Source organism: Pseudophryne corroboree, chromosome 8, assembly GCF_028390025.1.
Source record: "Pseudophryne corroboree isolate aPseCor3 chromosome 8, aPseCor3.hap2, whole genome shotgun sequence".
In the NCBI taxonomy this organism is placed as follows: domain Eukaryota; kingdom Metazoa; phylum Chordata; class Amphibia; order Anura; family Myobatrachidae; genus Pseudophryne; species Pseudophryne corroboree.
The window spans coordinates 408,690,035-408,713,733 of NC_086451.1; the positions used below are offsets into that span (position 1 = coordinate 408,690,035).

The 23,699-nt window shown below is 49.0% G+C and overlaps 1 protein-coding gene across 3 annotated transcripts in view; it reads right to left on the reverse strand.

The window, feature by feature from the left end:
• B9D2 (B9 domain containing 2) overlaps positions 1 to 22,666 on the reverse strand; it is a 41,826-nt gene extending 19,160 nt beyond the window's left edge. Inside the window, exon 1 of one of the 3 annotated variants that reach the window (XM_063935712.1) lies at positions 22,566 to 22,666. In XM_063935712.1, the coding sequence (XP_063791782.1) occupies positions 22,566 to 22,613 (48 nt within the window). In that variant the 5' untranslated portion in view covers positions 22,614 to 22,666. The other 2 variants (XM_063935713.1, XM_063935714.1) reach the window with 2 other exon arrangements.
• Between the last annotated feature and the right edge of the window lie 1,033 nt (positions 22,667 to 23,699).

Below are 23,699 nucleotides of genomic sequence, written 5' to 3' on the forward strand. Positions count from 1 at the left end.
CTGAATCCTCTAGGGGACACTGGAGTCCTATACAGTAGGGGTGTGAAGCTTGCAACCGGAGGTGTGGCATAATCTAAAATTAGCATTGTGTGCACAGCCGGCTCCCCCCCCTTCACATCCCTCCTCCCTCAGTTTGGAAAATTTGACTGAGAGAATAGGACATGATACTATAGCACTTGACGAGGAACCGAACCGTACAACATGTCAAACAGTATCCAAGAAACGGTTAACCGAAAAACGAACGCTGTTTGTACGAACTGTTTAAACAAGAACTTCGAACACAGCAGGCTGACAGCACCGAGGCGGGCGTCCAGTGTCCCCTAGAGGATTCAGAGAAATGGATTTATCGGTAAGTACCAAAATCCTCTTTTCTCTTTCATCCACTAGGGGACACTGGAGTCCTATACAGTAGGGGACGTCCCAAAGTTATCCCCAAGGGAGGGAGTGCTGTCGGTGGCCTGCAAAACTAAACGTCCGAACTTAGAGTCTCCGGACGCAAAGTTATCAAACCTGCAATAATTTGTGAACGTGTGGGCTAAAGACCACGTTGCCACTCTGCAAAGTTGAGTAGTGGAAGCACCTCTGGCATCCGCCCATGAGGCCCCACTGATCGGGTGGTAGGAGCACCCGCCTGAACCGAAACCTGTGTTACAGGAAATATAAGCTTGCCGAATGGCAAGTCAAATCCGTCTAGACAAAGACTGCATAGGTGCAGGCCAAAACTTCCGTGGCCCATCTAAAAACAAAACAAATGGTCCGACCTTCGGAAAAGTCGATGTAACCTACACGTATACCCCTAAAAACTCGGACAACATGCAAAGACACGTCCCAATCTGCAAGACCCTAGGAAGAGGGGGCCATGCATGGCTGGTTTACGTGAAGCCCCGAAACAAACTTAGGAAGGAAATCTGTTCCTGTACGGAATCCCGTCCTATCCGCATGAAAAATGAAAAAGGGACATTTACCCTATAAGGCTCCCAACTCATGAACCCGCCTGGCCGAAACCAAGGCAAGCAATAATGTGATCTCCCAAGAGATATTTCTGGTCTTTCTTGCAAACGGCTCAAAAGTTGGAGTTTTCAAAAACTCCAACTCCAAAATTAAGTCCCCCGGCTCAGTGGGAGGACGAAAAGGGGAACGTATGCTCAGAACCCCCAGTAAAAAGGTTTGACCTCTGGCAAGGATGCCAACCGCCGTAGAATATAGGATGGAGAGCGCTGAAATTTGAACCTTCAGAACGCCCAGTATCAGTTCTACCTCTAGACCGGCCTGAAGGAAAATAGAAGTCTGGATAAGTGGAAATTCGTCGAATTTCACCCACGTACTTGACACCAGGCCATATATCTCTTCCAATCTATGTAGTAGTACATGATTGTGACCAGCTATTTAGCGACAAACATCGTAGAAATGGCCGTTCTTGGTATCTCCCTGTCTCTTAAGATCCGGGTTTCAAGAGCCACGCCGTTAAACTCGACCTGTGCAGGACTGGGTGTTGAAACGGTCCCTGATAGAACAGGTCCTCCCTCCGAGGCCACTGCCAAGGATCTTCCCCTAGTAATCCTGGCAGTTCTGAGTACAACTGCGGGACCAGTCTGGTGCGATCAGGATCGCCCACATTCGTTCTCTTTTCAACCCTTTCGGAAACCTGGGTATGAATGGGAAAGGAGGAAAAATTTAAACCCTCCTGCAACACCAAGGAAGCGTTAATGCGTCCACTCCGTCTGCTGCTGGATCCCTTGTCCTGGACACATATCTGGGCAGCTGATGGTTTTGTCAAGACGTCATTAGGTCAACTTGACGTAGACCCCATCTCCATACCACCATGTCGAACATCCGTGTAGGCACCACTCTCCCGGATGCATGTCCTGGCGACATGAGAGAATCTGCTTTCCCAGTATTCATCCCCTGGAATGAACACTGCCAAGAGGATGATGCGTCGCCTTTCTGCCAACAACAAGAACCTTGTGTCAGCCCTTGGCGCCTTCTTGCTCATTGTTCCTCCTTGACGGTTTAAGCAAGCCGTCGTCATGCCATTGTCCGACCGTATCCTGACGTGTTGACCCATGACTAGGTCTTCGGCTAAGTACACCGCTCTCAGTTCGAGAATGTACATGGGCAGGCTGCTCTCCAGTAACGTCCATCTGCCCTCAAACTGATGTTCCTCTAAGACGACACCCAAACTTCTGAAACTGTCGTCTGTTGTCAGGATCCTCTAATCCCAAATGCCGAATCTCTAGCCAGCTGCGAGATTCCTATGTGACAACCACCAAATTAAGGAGGTTCGTATGCGCGGTGGAAACCGGATTCTTCGATATAGAAACCAGTGCGAACTTGCTCCCTAAGCAATGAGGTTTATCTGGAATTGTTGAAAATGAAGTCTGCCGTATTGGAGAGCCTCGAACAATGCCACCATTGTTCCGAGAAGATGCACACAGAGGTGTAGCGAAACCGTGTGTGTGTCCGCAGTTCCTGAGCCACTAAGCTCTGCAGGCCCGGGACCTTGCACTCTGGTAGGAACACTCCCAAGTGTACCGTGTCCAAGAGGAGACTGAGGAATTGAATCTGTTGAGTTGGCATGAGGATGGGTTTCTGGAAATTTACAATCCACCCATGTTGCATGAGAAATAGATGAGAAGTCTGAACATCCTTGATCAACTGTTCCCATGCCTTGATCCGGAGATCGTCTAGAGACGGTACAATCGTGACACTCAACAAACTCAATCCTGCAACCATGATTGCCATGGGCTTCGTAAAGATTTGTTTTGATGATAGACCTAATGGCAAGGCCCAGAATTGGCAGCGATCCATCACCAGTGCGAACCCTACTCAGCCTGGTGAGGAGCCCAGATTTGGATATGCAGACATGCATCCTGTATGCTTTCTGAGGGCAGTGGGGCAATCCCGTTGTAAACAAACGGACTGTGAGGTCTTTGTGAAAATCCAGTTTTTTGGGAGATTATGTTGTTTATGTAAAGGTCTGGTGAGGTTGTGGCCCAGATGTCCCTAAAACCTTCCAGACGTGAGCCCACCAACGGGGACCCCAGGTGAGCTGCTAGGCTGTCATGCCACGGTTTTGTCAGCAGGTTTATCCTGCTTTCTGGTTTCTGCCTGTGAGCGGCCTCTCCTCTGCCCCCACGTACTTGTGTACCGAAACCTCTTACCCGGGCTCAAAAAGGACAGCGATCTAAATTAATGGAATGAAAAACTGGTCCCAAATAACCTCTCCGAACCTGTGGAGTGGTTCTTGTATAAGGCGTAGGCATAAAGGTGGACTTTCCTGCAGGAGCCTACAAAATCCACTTGTCCAACTGTAGACTGAAAAGCATTTCACCCCCAAAGGGGGTGGATTCTACCGCCTTCATGGTGTCAGAGTCTCCCTGCCATTCTCTGAGCCATAAAATCCGTCTAACCGATATGGCCGATGCGGAGATGCGCGATGCTATCCTGCCAATATCCTTTGAAGCTTGCCACAAGCATGAAACAGATTCATGACTGTGTTCCGCCCGTTGGGTAATCTTTCCTAAGCTATTTTTCCTAAATAGCCTGTACAATACGTCCAGACCATGCTCCCATGGCCCTGTAGACCCAAGTTCAGATGATCGCAGGTTTCTGTGTTGCACCTGCTGCTACCAAAACTTTGCCTTGCAAAACAGTCACATTAAGTATTGGTAAGATTGTCTTCTTCGACAATCTTCCTAGGGAAGCATCCACTACTGGTGGGTTCTCCCACTTAACCATTACACCCATAGGCAGGGGATAAGTGACTTGAGACCCCTTATTCTTTTTTTTTTTTTTTCTCCGGACATTGAAAATGTTGGTCAGGGGATTCCCAAGCCTCTTCCATTTGAGATTGGAGGGATTTAGGAATGGCAACCACTACTGAACGCGGCTTTTGGGATTCGAACAATTCGAATTCTTCTTCCATTTCCGCTTCAAATAAAGACTCAAGACCTGAGATTGCCGTGTCCTTTTCTGGAAAATCGGCAGTTAGGTTAGATTCAATGAACTCACCTTCCTCTGCATCGATGAGAAGACCCTCTTCCTCCTTCCGGTATAATAGGAAGAGGTCTCTTAACTGCCTTGCGCACATTCGTTTCTGTATGTGTGGGTGGCGTTAACCTGATGAGAAATTCCTCCACCAATCTTAGTTTTATTCTATTTGCAAAGTTGAGCGTGTTCCCTTCCTTCACGCTTTCTGCAACCGCAATCTGGTTTAGCGTGCTTGGCTGGTGCTTTTGACTGAAACAGCAGACACACACATATAGAATATTCAGCGGTACTTTAACCCTTTTAATTAGGTAGAGAAAGACCGTAGGGATGATGCAAACGATAGCCTTTACCTGGCCGGCTGTGTCTTCAGAATTAAAATAAGATTTTACTTACCGATAAATCTATTTCTCGTAGTCCGTAGTGGATGCTGGGGACTCCGTCAGGACCATGGGGAATAGCGGGCTCCGCAGGAGACAGGGCACATCTAAAAAGCCTTTTAGGTCACATGGTGTGTACTGGCTCCTCCCCCCATGACCCTCCTCCAAGCCTCAGTTAGGTACTGTGCCCGGACGAGCGTACACAATAAGGAAGGATCTTGAATCCCGGGTAAGACTCATACCAGCCACACCAATCACACCGTACAACTTGTGATCTGAACCCAGTTAACAGTATGATAACAAAACGAAGTAGCCTCTAAAAAGATGGCTCACAACAATAGTAATAACCCGATTTTTGTAACAATAACTATGTACAAACATTGCAGACAATCCGCACTTGGGATGGGCGCCCAGCATCCACTACGGACTACGAGAAATAGATTTATCGGTAAGTAAAATCTTATTTTCTCTAACGTCCTAGTGGATGCTGGGGACTCCGTCAGGACCATGGGGATTATACCAAAGCTCCCAAACGGGCGGGAGAGTGCGGATGACTCTGCAGCACCGAATGAGAGAACTCCAGGTCCTCCTTAGCCAGAGTATCAAATTTGTAAAATTTTACAAACGTGTTCTCCCCTGACCACGTAGCTGCTCGGCAAAGTTGTAATGCCGAGACCCCTCGGGCAGCCGCCCAGGATGAGCCCACTTTCCTTGTGGAGTGGGCCTTTACAGATTTAGGCTGTGGCAGGCCTGCCACAGAATGTGCAAGTTGGATTGTGCTACATATCCAACGTGCAATCGTCTGTTTAGACGCAGGAGCACCCATCTTGTTGGGTGCATACAATATAAACAACGAGTCAGATTTTCTGACTCCAGCTGTCCTTGAAATATATATTTTCAATGCTCTGACAACGTCCAGTAACTTGGAGTCCTCCAAGTCGCTAGTCGCCGCAGGCACCACAATAGGCTGGTTCAAGTGAAAAGCCGAAACCACCTTAGGGAGAAATTGAGGACGTGTCCGCAATTCTGCCCTGTCCGAATGGAAAATCAGATATGGGCTTTTGTACGACAAAGCCGCCAATTCTGAAACTCTCCTGGCTGAAGCCAGGGCCAATAGCATGGTTACCTTCCATGTAAGGTATTTTAAATCTACCGATTTTAAAGGCTCAAACCAATGAGATTTGAGAAAATTTAGAACCACGTTCAAATCCCACGGTGCCACTGGAGGCACTATTGGGGGTTGTATATGTAGTACACCTTTTACAAAAGTCTGTACTTCAGGCACTGACGCCAATTCTTTCTGGAAGAAAATTGATAAGGCCGAAATTTGAACTTTAATGGACCCCAATTTTAGGCCCATAGACAATCCTGCTTGCAGGAAATGTAAGAATCGACCCAATTGAAATTCTTCCGTTGGAGCCTTCTTGGCCTCACACCACGCAACATATTTTCTCCAAATACGGTGATAATGTTGTGCGGTCACATCTTTCCTGGCTTTAATTAAAGTCGGAATAACTTCCTCAGGAATGCCCTTTTCTTTTAGAATCCGGCGTTCAACCGCCATGCCGTCAAACGCAGTCGCGGTAAGTCTTGGAACATACAAGGTCCCTGTTGAAGCAGGTCCCTTCTTAGAGGTAGAGGCCACGGATCCTCCGTGAGCATCTCTTGAAGTTCTGGATACCAAGTTCTTCTTGGCCAGTCCGGAGCTACCAGTATTGTTCTTACTCCTCTTTTCCGTATAATTCTCAGTACCTTTGGTATGAGAGGCAGAGGAGGGAACACATATACTGACTGGTACACCCATGGTGTTACCAGAGCGTCCACAGCTATTGCCTGTGGGTCTCTTGACCTGGCGCAATACCTGTCCAACTTTTTGTTGAGGCGAGACGCCATCATGTCCACCTTTGGTTTTTCCCAACGGTTCACCATCATGTTGAAAACTTCTGGATGAAGTCCCCACTCTCCCGGGTGAAGGTCGTGTCTGCTGAGGAAGTCTGCTTCCCAGTTGTCCACTCCCGGGATGAACACTGCTGACAGTGCTACGACATGATTCTCCGCCCAGCGCAGAATCCGTGCAGTTTCCGTCATTGCACTTCTGCTTCTCGTGCCGCCTTGTCGGTTGACGTGGGCGACTGCCGTGATGTTGTCGGACTGGATCAGCACCGGCTGATCCTGAAGCAGAGGTCTTGCTTGGCTTAGGGCATTGTATATCGCTCTTAGCTCCAGTATATTTATGTGAAGAGACTTTTCCAGGTTTGACCACACACCCTGGAAGTTTCTTCCCTTTGTGACTGCTCCCCAACCTCGTAGGCTGGCATCCGTAGTCACCAGGACCCAGTCCTGTATGCCGAATCTGCGGCCCACTAACAGATGGGCCGTCTGTAACCACCACAGGAGAGACAATCTTGTTCTTGGTGACAATGTTATCCTCTGATGCATGTGCAGATGCGATCCGGACCATTTGTCCAGTAGATCCCACTGGAATGTCCGTGCATGGAATCTGCCGAAAGGAATCGCTTCGTACGAAGCCACCATTTTTCCCAGGACTCTCGTGCATTGATGTACTGACACAGTTCCTGGTTTTAGGAGGTTCCTGACAAGTTCGGATAGCTCCTTTGCCTTCTCCTCTGGGAGAAATACCTTTTTCTGAACCGTGTCCAGAATCATGCCCAAAAACAACAGATGTGTTGTCGGAGTCAATTGAGATTTTGGAAGATTTAGAATCCACCCATGTTGCCGAAGCACTACTTGTGATAGTGCCACACTGGCTTCCAGCTGTTCTCTGGACTTTGCCCTTATTAGGAGATCGTCCAAGTACGGGATAATTAATACGCCTTTTCTTCGTAGAAGAACCATCATTTCGGTCATTACCTTGGTAAAGACCCGAGGAGCCGTGGACAAACCAAACGGCAGCGTTTGAAACTGATAATGACAGTCTTGTATCACGAACCTGAGATACCCTTGGTGTGAAGGGTAAATTGGGACATGTAGATAAGCATCTTTTATGTCCAAGGACACCATGAAGTCCCCCTCTTCCAGGTTTGCTATCACTGCTCTGAGTGACTCCATCTTGAACTTGAATTTCTGTATATACAGGTTCAAGGATTTCAGATTTAGAATAGGTCTTACCGAACCGTCCGGTTTCGGTACCACAAATAGTGTGGAATAATACCCCTTTCCCTGTTGTAGGAGGGGTACCTTGACTATCACCTGCTGAGAATACAGCTTGTGAATGGCTTCCAAAACCAACGTCCTTTCTGAGGGAGACGTTGGTAAAGCAGACTTTAGGAACCGGCGAAGAGGAGACCTTTCGAACTCTAGCATGTACCCCTGAGATATTATCTGCAGGACCCACGGGTCTACTTGTGAGTGATCCCATTGATTGCTGAAATTTTTGAGCCGACCCCCCACCGTTCCTAAGTCCACTTGTACAGCCCCAGCGTCATGCTGATGGCTTTGTAGAAACCGGGGCGGGCTTCTGTTCCTGGGTAGGGGCTGCTTGCTGCCCTTTCTTACCCTTTTCTCTGCCTCGCGGCAGATAAGACTGTCCTTTTGGTCGCTTTTTATAGGAGCGAAAGGACTGCGGCTGAAAAGACGGTGTCTTTTTCTGTTGGGAAGGAGTCTGAGGTAAAAAAGTGGATTTGCCGGCAGTTGCCGTGGCCACCAAGTCCGAAAGACCGACCCCAAACAATTCCTCTCCCTTGTATGGCAATACTTCCATATGCCTCTTGGAATCCGCATCACCTGACCACTGTCGCGTCCATAAACTTCTTCTGGCAGATATGGACATTGCGCTTACTCTTGATGCTAGAGTACAAACATCTCTCTGAGCATCTCGCATATAAAGAAAAGCATCCTTTAATTGCTCTAGAGTCAATAAAATACTGTCCCTATCCAGGGTATCAATATTTTCAGTCAGAGAATCCAACCACACTACCCCAGCACTGCACATCCAGGCTGAGGCTATTGCCGGTCGCAGTATAACACCAGTATGCGTGTATATACTCTTCAGTGTAGTTTCCAGCCTCCTATCTGCTGGATCCTTGAGGGCGGCCGTATCAGGAGACGGCAACGCCACTTGCTTTGATAAACGTGTGAGCGCCTTATCCACCCTAGGGGGTGTTTCCCAGCGCGCCCTAACCTCTGGTGGGAAAGGGTATAATGCCAATAACTTCTTTGAAATTGGCAATTTTCTATCGGGGGTAACCCACGCTTCATCACACACATCATTCAATTCCTCTGATTCTGGGAAAAATACAGGCAGTTTTTTAACCCCCCACATAATACCCCTTTTTGAGGTACCAGTAGTATCAGAGAGCTGCAAAGCCTCCTTCATTGCCGTGATCATATAACGTGTGGCCCTATTGGAAAATACGTTTACTTCCTCACCGTCGACACTAGATTCATCTGTGTCGGTACCCGTGTCGACTGACTGAGGTAAGGGACGTTTTACAGCCCCTGACGGTGTCTGAGATGCCTGAACCGGTACTAACTGGTTTGCCGGGCGTCTCATTTCGTCAACTGACTTTTGTAATGTGCTGACATTATCACGTAATTCCATAACCAAAGCCATCCATTCCGGTGTCGACTCCCTAGGGGGTGACATTACCATCATCGGCAATTGCTCTGCCTCCACACCAACTTCGTCCTCATACATGTCGACACACACGTACCGACACACACAGCAGCCACACAGTGAATGCTCTATTGAAGACAGGACCCTCCTAGCCCTTTGGGGAGACAGAGGGAGAGTTTGCCAGCACACACCAAAAGCGCTATACTGTATATAACAACCCTAGAAGGTGTTGTTTCTATATATGCGCTCTCAATATATAATTATATCGCCAATTTATGCCCCCCCTCTCTTTGTTACCCTGTTTCTGTAGTGCAGTGCAGGGGAGAGTCGTGGGAGCCTTCCTCACCAGCGGAGCCGTGCAGGAAAATGGCGCCGAGTGCTGAGGAGAATAAGCTCCGCCCCTTTTTCGGCGGCTTTTCTCCCGGTTTTTCTAATAAACTGGCCTGGGTTAAATACATACATATAGCCTTAATGGCTATATGCGATGTATTTATTTGCCTCTAAGGTACTCTATATTGCTGCCCAGGGCGCCCCCAGCAGCGCCCTGCACCCTCCGTGACCGAGATCCGTGAGCCGTGTAGCAACAATGGCGCACAGCTGCAGTGCTGTGCGCTACCTCTATGAAGACTGAAGTCTTCTGCCGCCTGTTTCCGGACCTCCGTTCTGCCGTTCTTCAGCGTCTGTAAGGGGGATCGGCGGCGCGGCTCCGGGACGAACCCCAGGCTGACCTGTGTTCCGACTCCCTCTGGAGCTCAGTGTCCAGTAGCCTAAGACTTCAATCCTCCTGCAGGCAGGTGAGTTGCAAGTCTCTCCCCTAAGTCCCTCGTTGCAGTGCTCCTGTCGCCAGCAGGAGACACTGATTAGAAACCTAAAAAAAAACTTTTCTAACTAGCTCTTTAAGAGAGCCACCTAGATTGCACCCTCTCGGACGGGCACAAAAACCTAACTGAGGCTTGGAGGAGGGTCATGGGGGGAGGAGCCAGTACACACCATGTGACCTAAAAGGCTTTTTAGATGTGCCCTGTCTCCTGCGGAGCCCGCTATTCCCCATGGTCCTGACGGAGTCCCCAGCATCCACTAGGACGTTAGAGAAATTATTATTATCTTCCATATAACAGCCGTCTTACAACCCTTGCACCTCCAACTGTGAATCAGCTTTTATGAGCGGGGTTGATGTTCAGTTGCATCTCTTTATTTTCACAGGATCTTATAAATAGAAGTCCTTGAAAATATAAAGCATAAAGATCTATGATTAATACACAGGAAGGATGCTTTGCAGCAGCAACCACTATTCACCAGAAGAGGGAGCCAAATCCTCTATTTTTAACAGGCCAGATTTCTCATAAGTAGAGGGAGCACTCATATTTTAATATAAGACCCCACCCCATATTCTGACTGGCCAGACCTCATCTCCCCACGAAGAGGGGCGTGTTCTTGCTAACAGTGACGTTTGGCGCCTCTTTGTCCCAAAAAATGGCCGCATTTGAAAATTTTGTGACACCTCAAGTACATCTACATAGGTAACCTGTGGCCGCCGGAGCCCCTAATGTCCCAGCGCTAGTTGTTTACCTGCTCCACGTTAGGAAACGATGGAGCCCCTAGTCTGCCGTGGCCTCCCGTTCTCGCAGCGCGTCCCATAGCGAGACGCCTCTGCTGCATGAGTCACCCTCCACCCCGCCGCTCACACAACACCGTCTTTCCCAATCTCCTCCCCATGCTGCACCGCGGAGTTACCTCGCCGCGTGTGTGAAGTTGTGCAAGTTGAATTGTGTTACAAATCCAACGAGCAATCGACTGCTTAGAAGCAGGCGCACCCAACTTGTTGGGTGCATACAGTATAAACAGCGAGTCAGATTTTCTGACTCCAGCCGTCCTTGAAATGTATATTTTTAAAGCTCTGACAACGTCCAACAACTTGGAGTCCTCCAAGTCGCTTGTAGCCGCAGGCACTACAATAGGCTGGTTCAGGTGAAACGCTGATACCACCTTAGGGAGAAAATGCGGACGCGTCCGCAGCTCTGCCCTATCCGAATGGAAAATTAAATAAGGGCTTTTATAAGATAAAGCCGCCAGTTCAGATACTCTCCTGGCGGACGCCAGGGCCAGTAACATAGTCACTTTCCATGTGAGATATTTCAAATCCACATTTTTTAGTGGTTCAAACCAATGGGATTTGAGGAAATCTAAAACTACATTTAGATCCCACGGTGCCACCGGAGGCACCACAGGAGGCTGTATATGCAGTACTCCTTTGACAAAAGTCTGGACCTCAGGAACTGAGGCCAATTCTTTTTGGAAGAATATTGACAGGGCCGAAATTTGAACCTTAATAGATCCCAATTTGAGACCCATAGACAATCCTGATTGCAGGAAATGTAGGAAACGACCCAGTTGAAATTCCTCCGTCGGAGCACTCCGATCCTCGCACCACGCAACATATTTCCGCCAAATGCGGTGATAATGCTTCGCGGTGACTTCCTTTCTTGCCTTAATCAAGGTAGGAATGACTTCTTCTGGAATGCCTTTTCCTTTTAGGATCTGGCGTTCAACCGCCATGCCGTCAAACGCAGCCGCGGTAAGTCTTGGAATAGACACGGTCCCTGCTGAAGCAGGTCCTGTCTTAGAGGTAGAGGCCACGGATCGTCCGTGACCATCTCTTGAAGTTCCGGGTACCAAGACCTACTTGGCCAATCCGGAGCCACTAGTATCGTTCTTACTCCGCTTTGCCGTATGATTCTCAATACCTTTGGTATGAGAGGCAGAGGAGGAAACACATACACCGACTGGTACACCCAAGGTGTTACCAGCGCGTCCACAGCTATTGCCTGCGGATCTCTTGACCTGGCGCAATACCTGTCCAGTTTTTTGTTGAGGCGAGACGCCATCATGTCCACCATTGGTCTTTCCCAACGGTTTATTAGCATGTGGAAAACTTCTGGATGAAGTCCCCACTCTCCCGGGTGAAGATCGTGTCTGCTGAGGAAGTCTGCTTCCCAGTTGTCCACTCCCGGGATGAACACTGCTGACAGTGCTATCACGTGATTCTCCGCCCAGCGAAGGATCCTGGCAGCTTCTGCCATTGCACTCCTGCTTCTTGTGCCGCCCTGTCTGTTTACATGGGCGACTGCCGTGATGTTGTCCGACTGGATCAACACCGGTCTTCCTTGAAGCAGAGGTTCCGCCTGGCTTAGAGCATTGTAGATTGCTCTTAGTTCCAGAATGTTTATGTGAAGAGACTTTTCCAGGCTCGACCACACTCCCTGGAAGTTTCTTCCTTGTGTGACTGCTCCCCAGCCTCTCAGGCTGGCGTCCGTGGTCACCAGGATCCAATCCTGTATGCCGAATCTGCGGCCCTCCAATAGATGAGCCCTCTACAACCACCACAGAAGAGATACCCTTGTCCTTGGAGACAGGGTTATCCGCAGGTGCATCTGAAGATGCGTGCATTGATGTACAGACACCTTTCCTGGTTTTAGGAGATTCCTGACCAGGTCGGATAACTCCTTGGCTTTTTCCTCGGGAAGAAAAACCTTTTTCTGAACCGTGTCCAGAATCATCCCTAGGAACAGCAGACGAGTTGTCGGCATTAATTGGGATTTTGGAATATTCAGAATCCATCCGTGCTGCTTTAGCACCTCTTGAGATATTGCTAATCCCATCTCTAGCTGTTCTCTGGACCTTGCCCTTATTAGGAGATCGTCCAAGTATGGGATAATTAATACGCCTTTTCTTCGAAGAAGAATCATCATCTCGGCCATTACCTTTGTAAAGACCCGAGGTGCCGTGGACAAACCAAACGGCAGCGTCTGAAACTGATAGTGACAGTTTTGTACAACGAACCTGAGGTACCCCTGGTGTGAGGGGTAAATTGGAACGTGGAGATACGCATCCTTGATGTCCAAGGATACCATAAAGTCCCCTTCTTCCAGGTTCGCTATCACTGCTCTGAGTGACTCCATCTTGAACTTGAACTTCTTTATGTACAGGTTCAAGGACTTCAGATTTAGAATAGGCCTTACCGAGCCATCCGGCTTCGGTACCACAAATAGAGTGGACTAATACCCCTTCCCTTGTTGTAGAAGAGGTACCTTGACTATCACCTGCTGAGAGTACAGCTTGTGAATGGCTTCCAAAACCGTCTCCCTTTCGGAAGGGGACGTTGGTAAAGCAGACTTCAGGAAACGGCGAGGTGGATCTGTCTCTAATTCCAACCTGTACCCCTGAGATATTATCTGCAGGATCCAGGGATCTACCTGCGAGTGAGCCCACTGCGCGCTGTAATTTTTGAGACGACCTCCCACCGTCCCCAAGTCCGCTTGAGAAGCCCCAGCGTCATGCTGAGGCTTTTGTAGAAGCCGGGGAGGGCTTCTGTTCCTGGGAAGGAGCTGCCTGTTGCTGTTTCTTCCCTCGACCTCTGCCTCGTGGCAGATATGAATAGCCCTTTGCTCTCTTATTTTTAAAGGAACGAAAGGGCTGCGGTTGAAAAGTCGGTGCCTTTTTCTGTTGGGGAGTGACTTGAGGTAGAAAGGTGGATTTCCCGGCTGTAGCCGTGGCCACCAAATCTGATAGACCGACTCCAAATAACTCCTCCCCTTTATACGGCAAAACTTCCATATGCCGTTTTGAATCCGCATCGCCTGTCCACTGTCGCGTCCATAAAGCTCTTCTGGCCGAAATGGACATAGCACTTACCCGTGATGCCAGTGTGCAGATATCCCTCTGTGCATCACGCATATAAAGAAATGCATCCTTTATTTGTTCTAACGACAGTAAAATATTGTCCCTGTCCAGGGTATCAATATTTTCAATCAGGGACTCTGACCAAACTACCCCAGCACTGCACATCCAGGCAGTCGCTATAGCTGGTCGTAGTATAACACCTGCATGTGTGTATATACTTTTTTGGATATTTTCCATCCTCCTATCTGATGGATCTTTAAGTGCGGCCGTCTCAGGAGAAGGTAACGCCACTTGTTTTGATAAGCGTGTTAGCGCCTTGTCCACCCTAGGAGGTGTTTCCCAGCGCTCCCTAACCTCTGGCGGGAAAGGGTATAATGCCAATAATTTCTTTGAAATTATCAGCTTTTTATCAGGGGCAACCCACGCTTCATCACACACGTCATTTAATTCTTCTGATTCAGGAAAAACTATAGGTAGTTTTTTCACACCTCACATAATACCCTGTTTAGTGGTACCTGTAGTATCAGCTAAATGTAACGCCTCCTTCATTGCCAAAATCATATAACGTGTGGCCCTACTGGAAAATACGGTTGATTCGTCACCGTCACCACTGGAATCAGTGCCTGTGTCTGGGTCTGTGTTGACAGACTGAGGCAAAGGGCGTTTTACAGCCCCTGACGGTGTTTGAGGCGCCTGGACAGGCACTAATTGATTGTCCGGCCGCCTCATGTCGTCAAACGACTGCTTTAGCGTGTTGACACTATCCCGTAATTCCATAAATAAAGGCATCCATTCTGGTGTCGACCCCCTAGGAGGTGACATCCCCATATTTGGCAATTGCTCCGCCTCCACACCAATATCGTCCTCATACATGTCGACACACACGTACCGACACACAGCAGACACACAGGGAATGCTCTAAACGAAGACAGGACCCACTAGCCCTTTGGGGAGACAGAGGGAGAGTCTGCCAGCACACACCAAAAAGCGCTATATATGACAGGGATAGCCTTATAATAAATGCTCCCTTATAGCTGCTTTATATATATCAAGATATTGCCATTAAATTTGCCCCCCCTCTCTGTTTTACCCTGTTTCTGTAGTGCAGTGCAGGGGAGAGACCTGGGAGCCGTCCTGACCAGCGGAGCTGTGAGAGGAAATGGCGCCGTGTGCTGAGGAGATAGGCCCCGCCCCTTTTTCGGCGGGCTCGTCTCCCGCTATTTTGTGAATACAGGCAGGGGTTAAATATCTCCATATAGCCTCTGGGGGCTATATGTGAGGTATTTTTAGCCTTTATATAGGTTTACATTTGCCTCCCAGGGCGCCCCCCCCCCCCAGCGCCCTGCACCCTCAGTGACTGCGTGTGAAGTGTGCTGAGAGGAACATGGCGCACAGCTGCAGTGCTGTGCGCTACCTTTAGAAGACTGCAGGAGTCTTCAGCCGCCGATTCTGGACCTCTTCTTACTTCAGCATCTGCAAGGGGGCCGGCGGCGCGGCTCCGGTGACCATCCAGGCTGTACCTGTGATCGTCCCTCTGGAGCTGATGTCCAGTAGCCAAGAAGCCAATCCATCCTGCACGCAGGTGAGTTCACTTCTTCTCCCCTCTGTCCCTCGTTGCAGTGATCCTGTTGCCAGCAGGAATCACTGTAAAATAAAAAACCTAAGCTAAACTTTCTCTAAGCAGCTCTTTATGAGAGCCACCTAGAATTGCACCCTTCTCGGCCGGGCACAAAAATCTAACTGGAGTCTGGAGGAGGGTCATAGGGGGAGGAGCCAGTGCACACCACCTGATCTGGAAAAGCTTTACTTTTTGTGCCCTGTCTCCTGCGGAGCCGCTATTCCCCATGGTCCTTTCAGGAACCCCAGCATCCACTAGGACGATAGAGAAATAAGAATTTACTCACCGGTAATTCTATTTCTCGTAGTCCGTAGTGGATGCTGGGAACTCCGTAAGGACCATGGGGAATAGCGGGCTCCGAAGGAGGCTGGGCACTCTAGAAAGATTTCAGACTACCTGGTGTGCACTGGCTCCTCCCACTATGACCCTCCTCCAAGCCTCAGTTAGGATACTGTGCCCGGACGAGCGTACACAATAAGGAAGGATTTTGAATCCCGGGTAAGACTCATACCAGCCACACCAATCACACCGTACAACTCATGATAAGAAACCCAGTTAACAGTATGAAACAACTGAGCCTCTCAACAGATGGCTCAACAATAACCCGATTTAGTTAACAATAACTATGTACAAGTATTGCAGATAAACCGCACTTGGGATGGGCGCCCAGCATCCACTACGGACTACGAGAATTAGAATTACCGGTGAGTAAATTCTTATTTTCTCTGACGTCCTAGTGGATGCTGGGAACTCCGTAAGGACCATGGGGATTATACCAAAGCTCCCAAACGGGCGGGAGAGTGCGGATGACTCTGCAACACCGAATGAGAGAACTCCAGGTCCTCCTCAGCCAGGGTATCAAATTTATAGAATTTTGCAAACGTGTTTGCCCCTGACCAAGTAGCAGCTCGGCAAAGTTGTAAAGCCGAGACCCCTCGGGCAGCCGCCCAAGATGAGCCCACCTTCCTTGTGGAATGGGCATTGACAGATTTTGGCTGTGGCAGGCCTGCCACAGAATGTGCAAGTTGAATCGTACTACAAATCCAACGAGCAATAGTCTGCTTAGAAGCAGGAGCACCCAGCTTGTTGGGTGCATATAGGATAAACAGCGAGTCAGATTTTCTGACTCCAGCCGTCCTGGAAACATATATTTTCAGGGCCCTGACCACGTCTAACAACTTGGAGTCCTCCAAGTCCCTAGTGGCCGCAGGCACCACAATAGGCTGGTTCAAATGAAACGCTTACACCACCTTAGGGAGAAACTGGGGACGAGTCCTCAATTCTGCCCTATCCATATGGAAAATCAGATAAGGGCTTTTATAAGACAAAGCCGCCAATTCTGATACTCGTCTGGCAGAAGCCAAGGCCAATAACATGACCACCTTCCACGTGAGATATTTCAGATCCACGGTTTTTAGTGGTTCAAACCAATGTGATTTTAAGAAACTCAACACCACGTTGAGATCCCAAGGTGCCACAGGAGGCACATATGGGGGCTGAATATGCAGCACTCCCTTTACAAATGTCTGAACTTCAGGTACTGAAGCTAGTTCTTTCTGAAAGAAAATCGATAGAGCCGAGATCTGTACCTTAATGGAACCCAGTTTTAGGCCCATATTCACTCCTGCTTGCAGGAAATGCAGAAAATCGACCTAGTTGAAATTCCTCAGTTGGGGCCTTTTCGACCTCACACCATGCAACATATTTCCGCCATATGCGGTGATAATGAGTTGCTGTAACCTCTTTCCTGGCTTTAATAAGCGTAGGAATGACTTCCTCCGGAATGCCCTTTTCTTTCAGGATCCGGCGTTCAACCGCCATGCCGTCAAACGCAGCCGCGGTAAGTCTTGGAACAGACAGGGCCCCTGCTTTAGCAGGTCTTGTCTTAGCGGCAGAGGCCACGGGTCCTCTGAGATCATCTCTTGAAGTTCCGGGTACCATGTTCTTCTTGGCCAATCCGGAACCACGAGAATTGGGTTTACTCCTCGCTTTCTTATTATTCTCAATACCTTTGGTATGAGAGGCAGCGGAGGGAACACATAAACTGACTGGTACACCCACGGTGTCACCAGAGCGTCCACAGCTATCGCTTGAGGGTCTCTTGACCTGGCGCAATACCTCTCTAGTTTTTTGTTTAGGCGGGACGCCATCATGTCCACCTGTGGACGACCCCACTGATGTACAATCATTTGGAAGACTTCTGGATGAAGTCCCCACTCTCCCGGGTGGAGGTCGTGTCTGCTGAGGAAGTCTGCTTCCCAGTTGTCCACTCCCGGAATGAACACTGCCGACAGTGCTAGTACATGATTTTCCGCCCATCTGAGAATTCTTGTGGCTTCTGTCATTGCCATCCTGCTTCTTGTGCCGCCCTGTCGATTCACATGGGCGACTGCCGTGATGTTGTCTGACTGGATCAGCACCGGCTGGTGTAGGAGCAAGGATTTTGCTTGACTTAGGGCATTGTAGATGGCCCTTAGTTCCAGAATATTTATGTGAAGGGAAGTCTCCTGACTTGTCCATAATCCTTGGAAGTTTCTTCCCTTTGTGACTGCCCCCCAGCCTCGCAGGCTGGCATCCGTGGTCACCAGGACCCAGTCCTGAATGCCGAATCTGCGACCCTCCAGAAGATGAGCACTCTGCAGCCACCACAGAAGAGACACCCTGGTTCTTGCAGACAGGGTTATCAAGCGATGCATCTGAAGATGCGATCCGGACCACTTGTCCAACAGGTCCCACTGAAAGATTCTGGCATGGAACCTGCCGAATGGAATTGCTTCGTAAGAAGCTACCATCTTTCCCAAGACCCGCGTGCAGTGATGCACCGATACCTGTTTTGGTTTCAGGAGGTCTCTGACTAGAGAAGACAACTCCCTGGCTTTCTCCTCCGGTAGAAACACTTTTTTCTGGACTGTGTCCAGAATCATCCCCAGGAACAGTAGACGTGTCGTCGGGACCAGCTGTGACTTTTGGATATTCAGAATCCAGCCGTGCTGGTTCAGCACTTCCTGAGATAGTGCTACTCCCACCAACAACTGTTCTTTGGACCGTGCCTTTATTAGGAGATCGTCCAAGTACGGGATAATTAAAACTCCCTTTCTTCGAAGGAGTATCATCATTTCCGCCATAACCTTGGTAAATACCCTTGGTGCCGTGGAGAGTCCAAACGGCAGCGTCTGGAATTGGTAATGGCAATCCTGTACCACAAATCTGAGGTACTCCTGGTGAGGATGGTAAATGGGGACATGCAGGTAAGCATCCTTGATGTCCAGGGAAACCATGTAATCCCCCTCGTCCAGGCTTGCAATAACCGCCCTGAGCGATTCCATCTTGAACTTGAATTTTTTTATGTACATGTTCAAGGATTTCAAATTTAAAATGGGTCTCACCGAACCGTCCGGCTTCGGTACCACAAATAGTGTGGAATAGTAACCCCGGCCTTGTTGAAGTAGGGGTACCTTGATTATCACCTGCTGGGAATACAGCTTGTGAATTGCCGCTAGCACCGCCTCCCTGTCTGAGGGAGCAATTGGCAAGGCAGATTTTAGGAACCGGTGGGGTGGAGCCGCCTCGAATTCCAGCATGTATCCCTGAGATACTACTTGAAGGATCCAGGGATCCACCTGTGAGCGAGCCCACTGATCGCTGAAATTCCTGAGGCGGGCCCCCACCGTACCTGGCTCCACCTGTGGAGCCCCACCGTCATGCGGCGGACTTGGAAGAGGAAGCGGGGGAGGACTTTTGTTCCTGGGAACCTGCTGTCTGTTGCAGCCTTTTTCCCCTACCTCTAGACAGAAAAGACCCTCCTTTTCCACGCTTGCTTTTCTGGGTCCGAAAGGACTGAACCTGATAAAATGGCGCCTTCTTAGGCTGTGAGGGAACATGGGGTAAAAATGCTGACTTCCCAGACGTTGCTGTGGAAACTAGGTCGGAGAGACCATCCCCAAATAATTCCTCCCCTTTATAAGGCAAAACTTCCATGTGCCTCTTGGAATCTGCATCTCCCGTCCACTGACGAGTCCATAAGCATCTCCTAGCAGAGATAGACAATGCACTTACTTTAGATGCCAGCCGGCAAATTTCCCTCTGTGCATCTCTCATATATAAGACTGAATCTTTTATATGGTCAATCGTTAGCAGAATAGTGTCTCTGTCTAGTGTGTCAATATTTTCTGACAGTTTTTCTGACCATGCAGCGGCAGCACTGCACATCCAAGCTGACGCAATAGCTGGTCTAAGTATAATGCCTGAGTGTGTGTATACAGACTTCAGGATTGCCTCCTGCTTTCTATCAGCAGGCTCCTTAAGGGCGGCCGTATCCTGAGAGGGTAGTGCCACCTTTTTTGACAAACGTGTGAGCGCTTTATCCACCCTAGGTGGTGTTTCCCAACGTGACCTATCCTCTGGCGGGAAAGGGAACGCCATTAGTACCTTCTTAGGAATTACAATTTTTTTTATCAGGGAAAAGCCACGCTTCTTCACACACTTCATTTAGTTCATCTGATGGGGGAAAAACTAAGGGTAGTTTTTTCTCCCCAAACATAATACCCTTTTTTGTGGTACCTGGATGTAAATCAGAAATGTTTAACACCTCTTTCATTGCCTCAATCATGCAGTGAATGGCCCTGACAGGCATTAGGTTTGACTCATCGTCGTCGACACTGTTATCAGTATCCGTGTCGACATCCGGGTCTGCAAACTGAGGTAGCGGGCGTTTTAGAGCCCCTGACGACCCCTGAGGCACCTGGACAGGCACGAGCTGAGATCCCGGCTATCCCACATTTGGCATGTCGTCAAATTTCTTATGTAAAGAATCTATACGTGCACTCATTTCTTTCCATAAGTTCATCCACTCGGGTGTCTGCCCCGCAGGGGGTGACGTCCCTTCAAAATGCATCTGCTCCGCCTCCACCTCATTATCCTCATCAAACATGTCGACACAGCCGTACCGACACACCCCACACACACAGGGAATGCTCAACAGAGGACAGGACCCACAAAAAGCCCTTTGGGGGGACAGAGTGAGAGTATGCCAGCACACACCAGAGCGCTATATATATACAGGGACTAACTGAGTTATGTCCCTAATAGCTGCTTTTCATATAATATATGTATATATACTGCCAAATTTAATGCCCCCCCTCTCTTTTCCCTCTTACTGTTACTGTATATTGCAGGGAAGAGCCAGGGAGCTTCCTTCCAGCCGAGCTGTGAGGGAAAAATGGCGCCAATGTGCTGAGGAGATAGGCTCCGCCCCTTTTTCGCGGCCTATTCTCCCGCTTTTTATGGAATTCTGGCAGGGGTATTTACCTCATATATAGCCTCTGGGGTTATATATTGAGGTATTTTAGCCAGCCAAGGTGTTATTATTGCTGCCTCAGGGCGCCCCCCCCCCAGCGCCCTGCACCCTCAGTGACCGGAGTGTGAAGTGTGAGAGGAGCAATGGCGCACAGCTGCAGTGCTGTGCGCTACCTTGGTGAAGACAGAGTCTTCATGCCGCCGATTTTCCGGACCATCTTCTTGCTTCTGGCTCTGTAAGGGGGACGGCGGCGCGGCTCCGGGACCGAACACCAAGGACTGGGCCTGCGGTCGATCCCTCTGGAGATAATGGTGTCCAGTAGCCTAAGAAGCCCAATCCGGCTGCAAGCAGGCGAGTTCGCTTCTTCTCCCCTTAGTCCCTCGCTGCAGTGAGCCTGTTGCCAGCAGGTCTCACTGAAAATAAAAAACCTAAGTCTATTCTTTCTAAGAGCTCAGGAGAGCCCCTAGTGTGCATCCAACCTCGGCCGGGCACGAATTCTAACTGAGGCTTGGAGGAGGGTCATAGTGGGAGGAGCCAGTGCACACCAGGTAGTCTGAAATCTTTCTAGAGTGCCCAGCCTCCTTCGGAGCCCGCTATTCCCCATGGTCCTTACGGAGTTCCCAGCATCCACTAGGACGTCAGAGAAATCAATAGACCATAACTGTAACACGTTCACTTGAGTCTGTATACACTATTTTTAATATGTTGATTTCTGGACTTGGGCGTTCACATATTCCTAACGTCAACGGAATAGCTGTGTCTTTATCATGTTCGTTTGCGTCTGTATATACTGTACTACTGTATTTGCGTCTGAACACTGTAATATACTGTATGACATACTGTAGCATATTGTAGCGTAATGAACCGCACCAGTAAAGTAGTTCTTACGCTGTAGTTCAATATTGCCTTTTAATGGAGACCACACGCATGAGCAATGGTGATTTTAAAAAGCGACATTTGGTGGATGATCACAGGTATTACACTTAAAGGTAACGCCTAACGCTCTGTAAGCCTCCCTACGACTAGGCAAGCCTACTTGCGCCCAGGCACGCTGCGTATGCCTGATCGCGACTAACGCTTCAGCCAGCTAAGATAACGGAGGCTCCATCTGTACATACAATGCCCCATCTTCTTTCTGCACACTATTAGCCCTACCCCATAAACCACTGATCAGCTACACCTGTTCCAGATTCAAGTTTCCCTTCTCCCCCGAACCCTACTTTACAGCTGTCCCATAATCACTGATCCATCGTCTTCTAGCACTCCATTACGCTGTCCACCCCCAACACTCCCTTGCGCCTGTATCATATACTTTGCTCCATTTTCCATGAGTGCTCTACTACACCTAATCTATAAACCATTGCTCCATTCTCTCCCAGCCCATTATGTCTGTCTCATAATACATTGCTCTGTCCGCCCCCAACTGTTACACACATCCCTTAATACAGCACTCCATTACATATGTCCCTAATGTATTGTCCTATCTGCTCCATCCCATAATGTACGTTCCCCGCACTGCATTACCCCTGGGCCCTATCGCATACTGTACTGTCTAAACATGTCCCTGCACTGCATTACCCATATTCCATAATGTACTCTCCCAACCTGTCCCTGCACTGTCCCATAATGTACTCTCCCACCCTGTCACTGCATTACCCATATTCCATAATGTACTCTCCCAACCTGTCCCTGCACTGCATTACCCGTCCCATAATGTACTCTCCCGCCCTGTCACTGCATTACCCGTCCCATAATGTACTCTCCCACCCCGTCCCTGCACTGCATTACCCGTCCCATAATGTACTCTCCCACCCTGTCCCTGCACTGCATTACCCCGTCTGATAATTCCTTGCACCGCATCCTCCCTCAGTCAGTACTTCATTACCCCAAAATCAGTGTTTTTGTTGCCCCATCCCCCCAGGTGCTCCCCGTTATCTGTGCTCCCTAAATCACGGACGGCCACTCTGCACCTCACAGACACACCCGCGGGTCACAGGCAGAGACCCTTCTTCCCGTTCCTGTACTTACTGTGTGATCAGCGACCAGGACAGATTTCCGGTGTTGCCAGGCGACCATGGCAGGCGCCAGGTTGTAATGAAAAACCGGAAGTTGCGTCGGGTGTGGGCAAACTAGGCTTAGTCGCAGGGACAGAAACCAGACCGGCCATGATGACTGAGGGCATGTGCTACACTTCACACTCCACTGGCAAGTCACTGTTTTACAGGAATTAAACTTTTCTATCTACTGTATATTTATGTAATCTGTAGGAGTATGTCAAATATGACATTCACTATACCTAAAATAGGAGCTCCAGTCTTCCATATCTAAATTCTTAATCATTATCTTTCCTGCATTTTATCCCAGTCCCACTCACTCCTCTACCCTTTCTTTATAAAGTACCCAGGTCATGTTTTTAGAATTACCCACTGCAATATTACCATCCAGATTAAATCACAAGTGCATCATTGGGAAATCCTGAAAACATGACCTGTCGGAGGTACTTGAGGGCAGGAAGTGATACGTAATTGCCCACTTGAACTCAGGAGGAACAAGGGCAGGGGTGTCTATTTAGGATTTACCGAGTGCACACTGCATTGAGGGCCTAATTCAGAGTTGATTGCAGCAGCAAATTTGTTAGTAGTTGGGAAAAACCATGGAGGTCATTCCGAGTTGTTCGCTCGTTATTTTTTTCTCGCAACAGAGCGATTAGTCGCTAATGCGCATGCGCAATGTCCGCAGTGCGACTGCGCCAAGTAAATTTGCTATGCAGTTAGGAATTTTACTCACGGCATTACAAGGTTTTTTCTTCGTTCTTGTGATCGTAATGTGATTGACAGGAAGTGGGTGTTTCTGGGCGGAAACAGGCCGTTTTATGGGTGTGTGTGAAAAAACGCTACCGTTTCTGGGAAAAACGCGGGAGTGGCTGGAGAAACGGAGGAGTGTCTGGGCGAACGCTGGGTGTGTTTGTGACGTCAAGCCAGGAACGACAAGCACTGAACTGATCGCACTGGCAGAGTAAGTCTCGAGCTACTCAGAAACTGCACAGAGAAGTCTTTTCGCAATATTGCGAATCTTTCGTTCGCATTTTTGATAAGCTAAGATTCACTCCCAGTAGGCGGCGGCTTAGCGTGTGCAAAGCTGCTAAAAGCAGCTTGCGAGCGA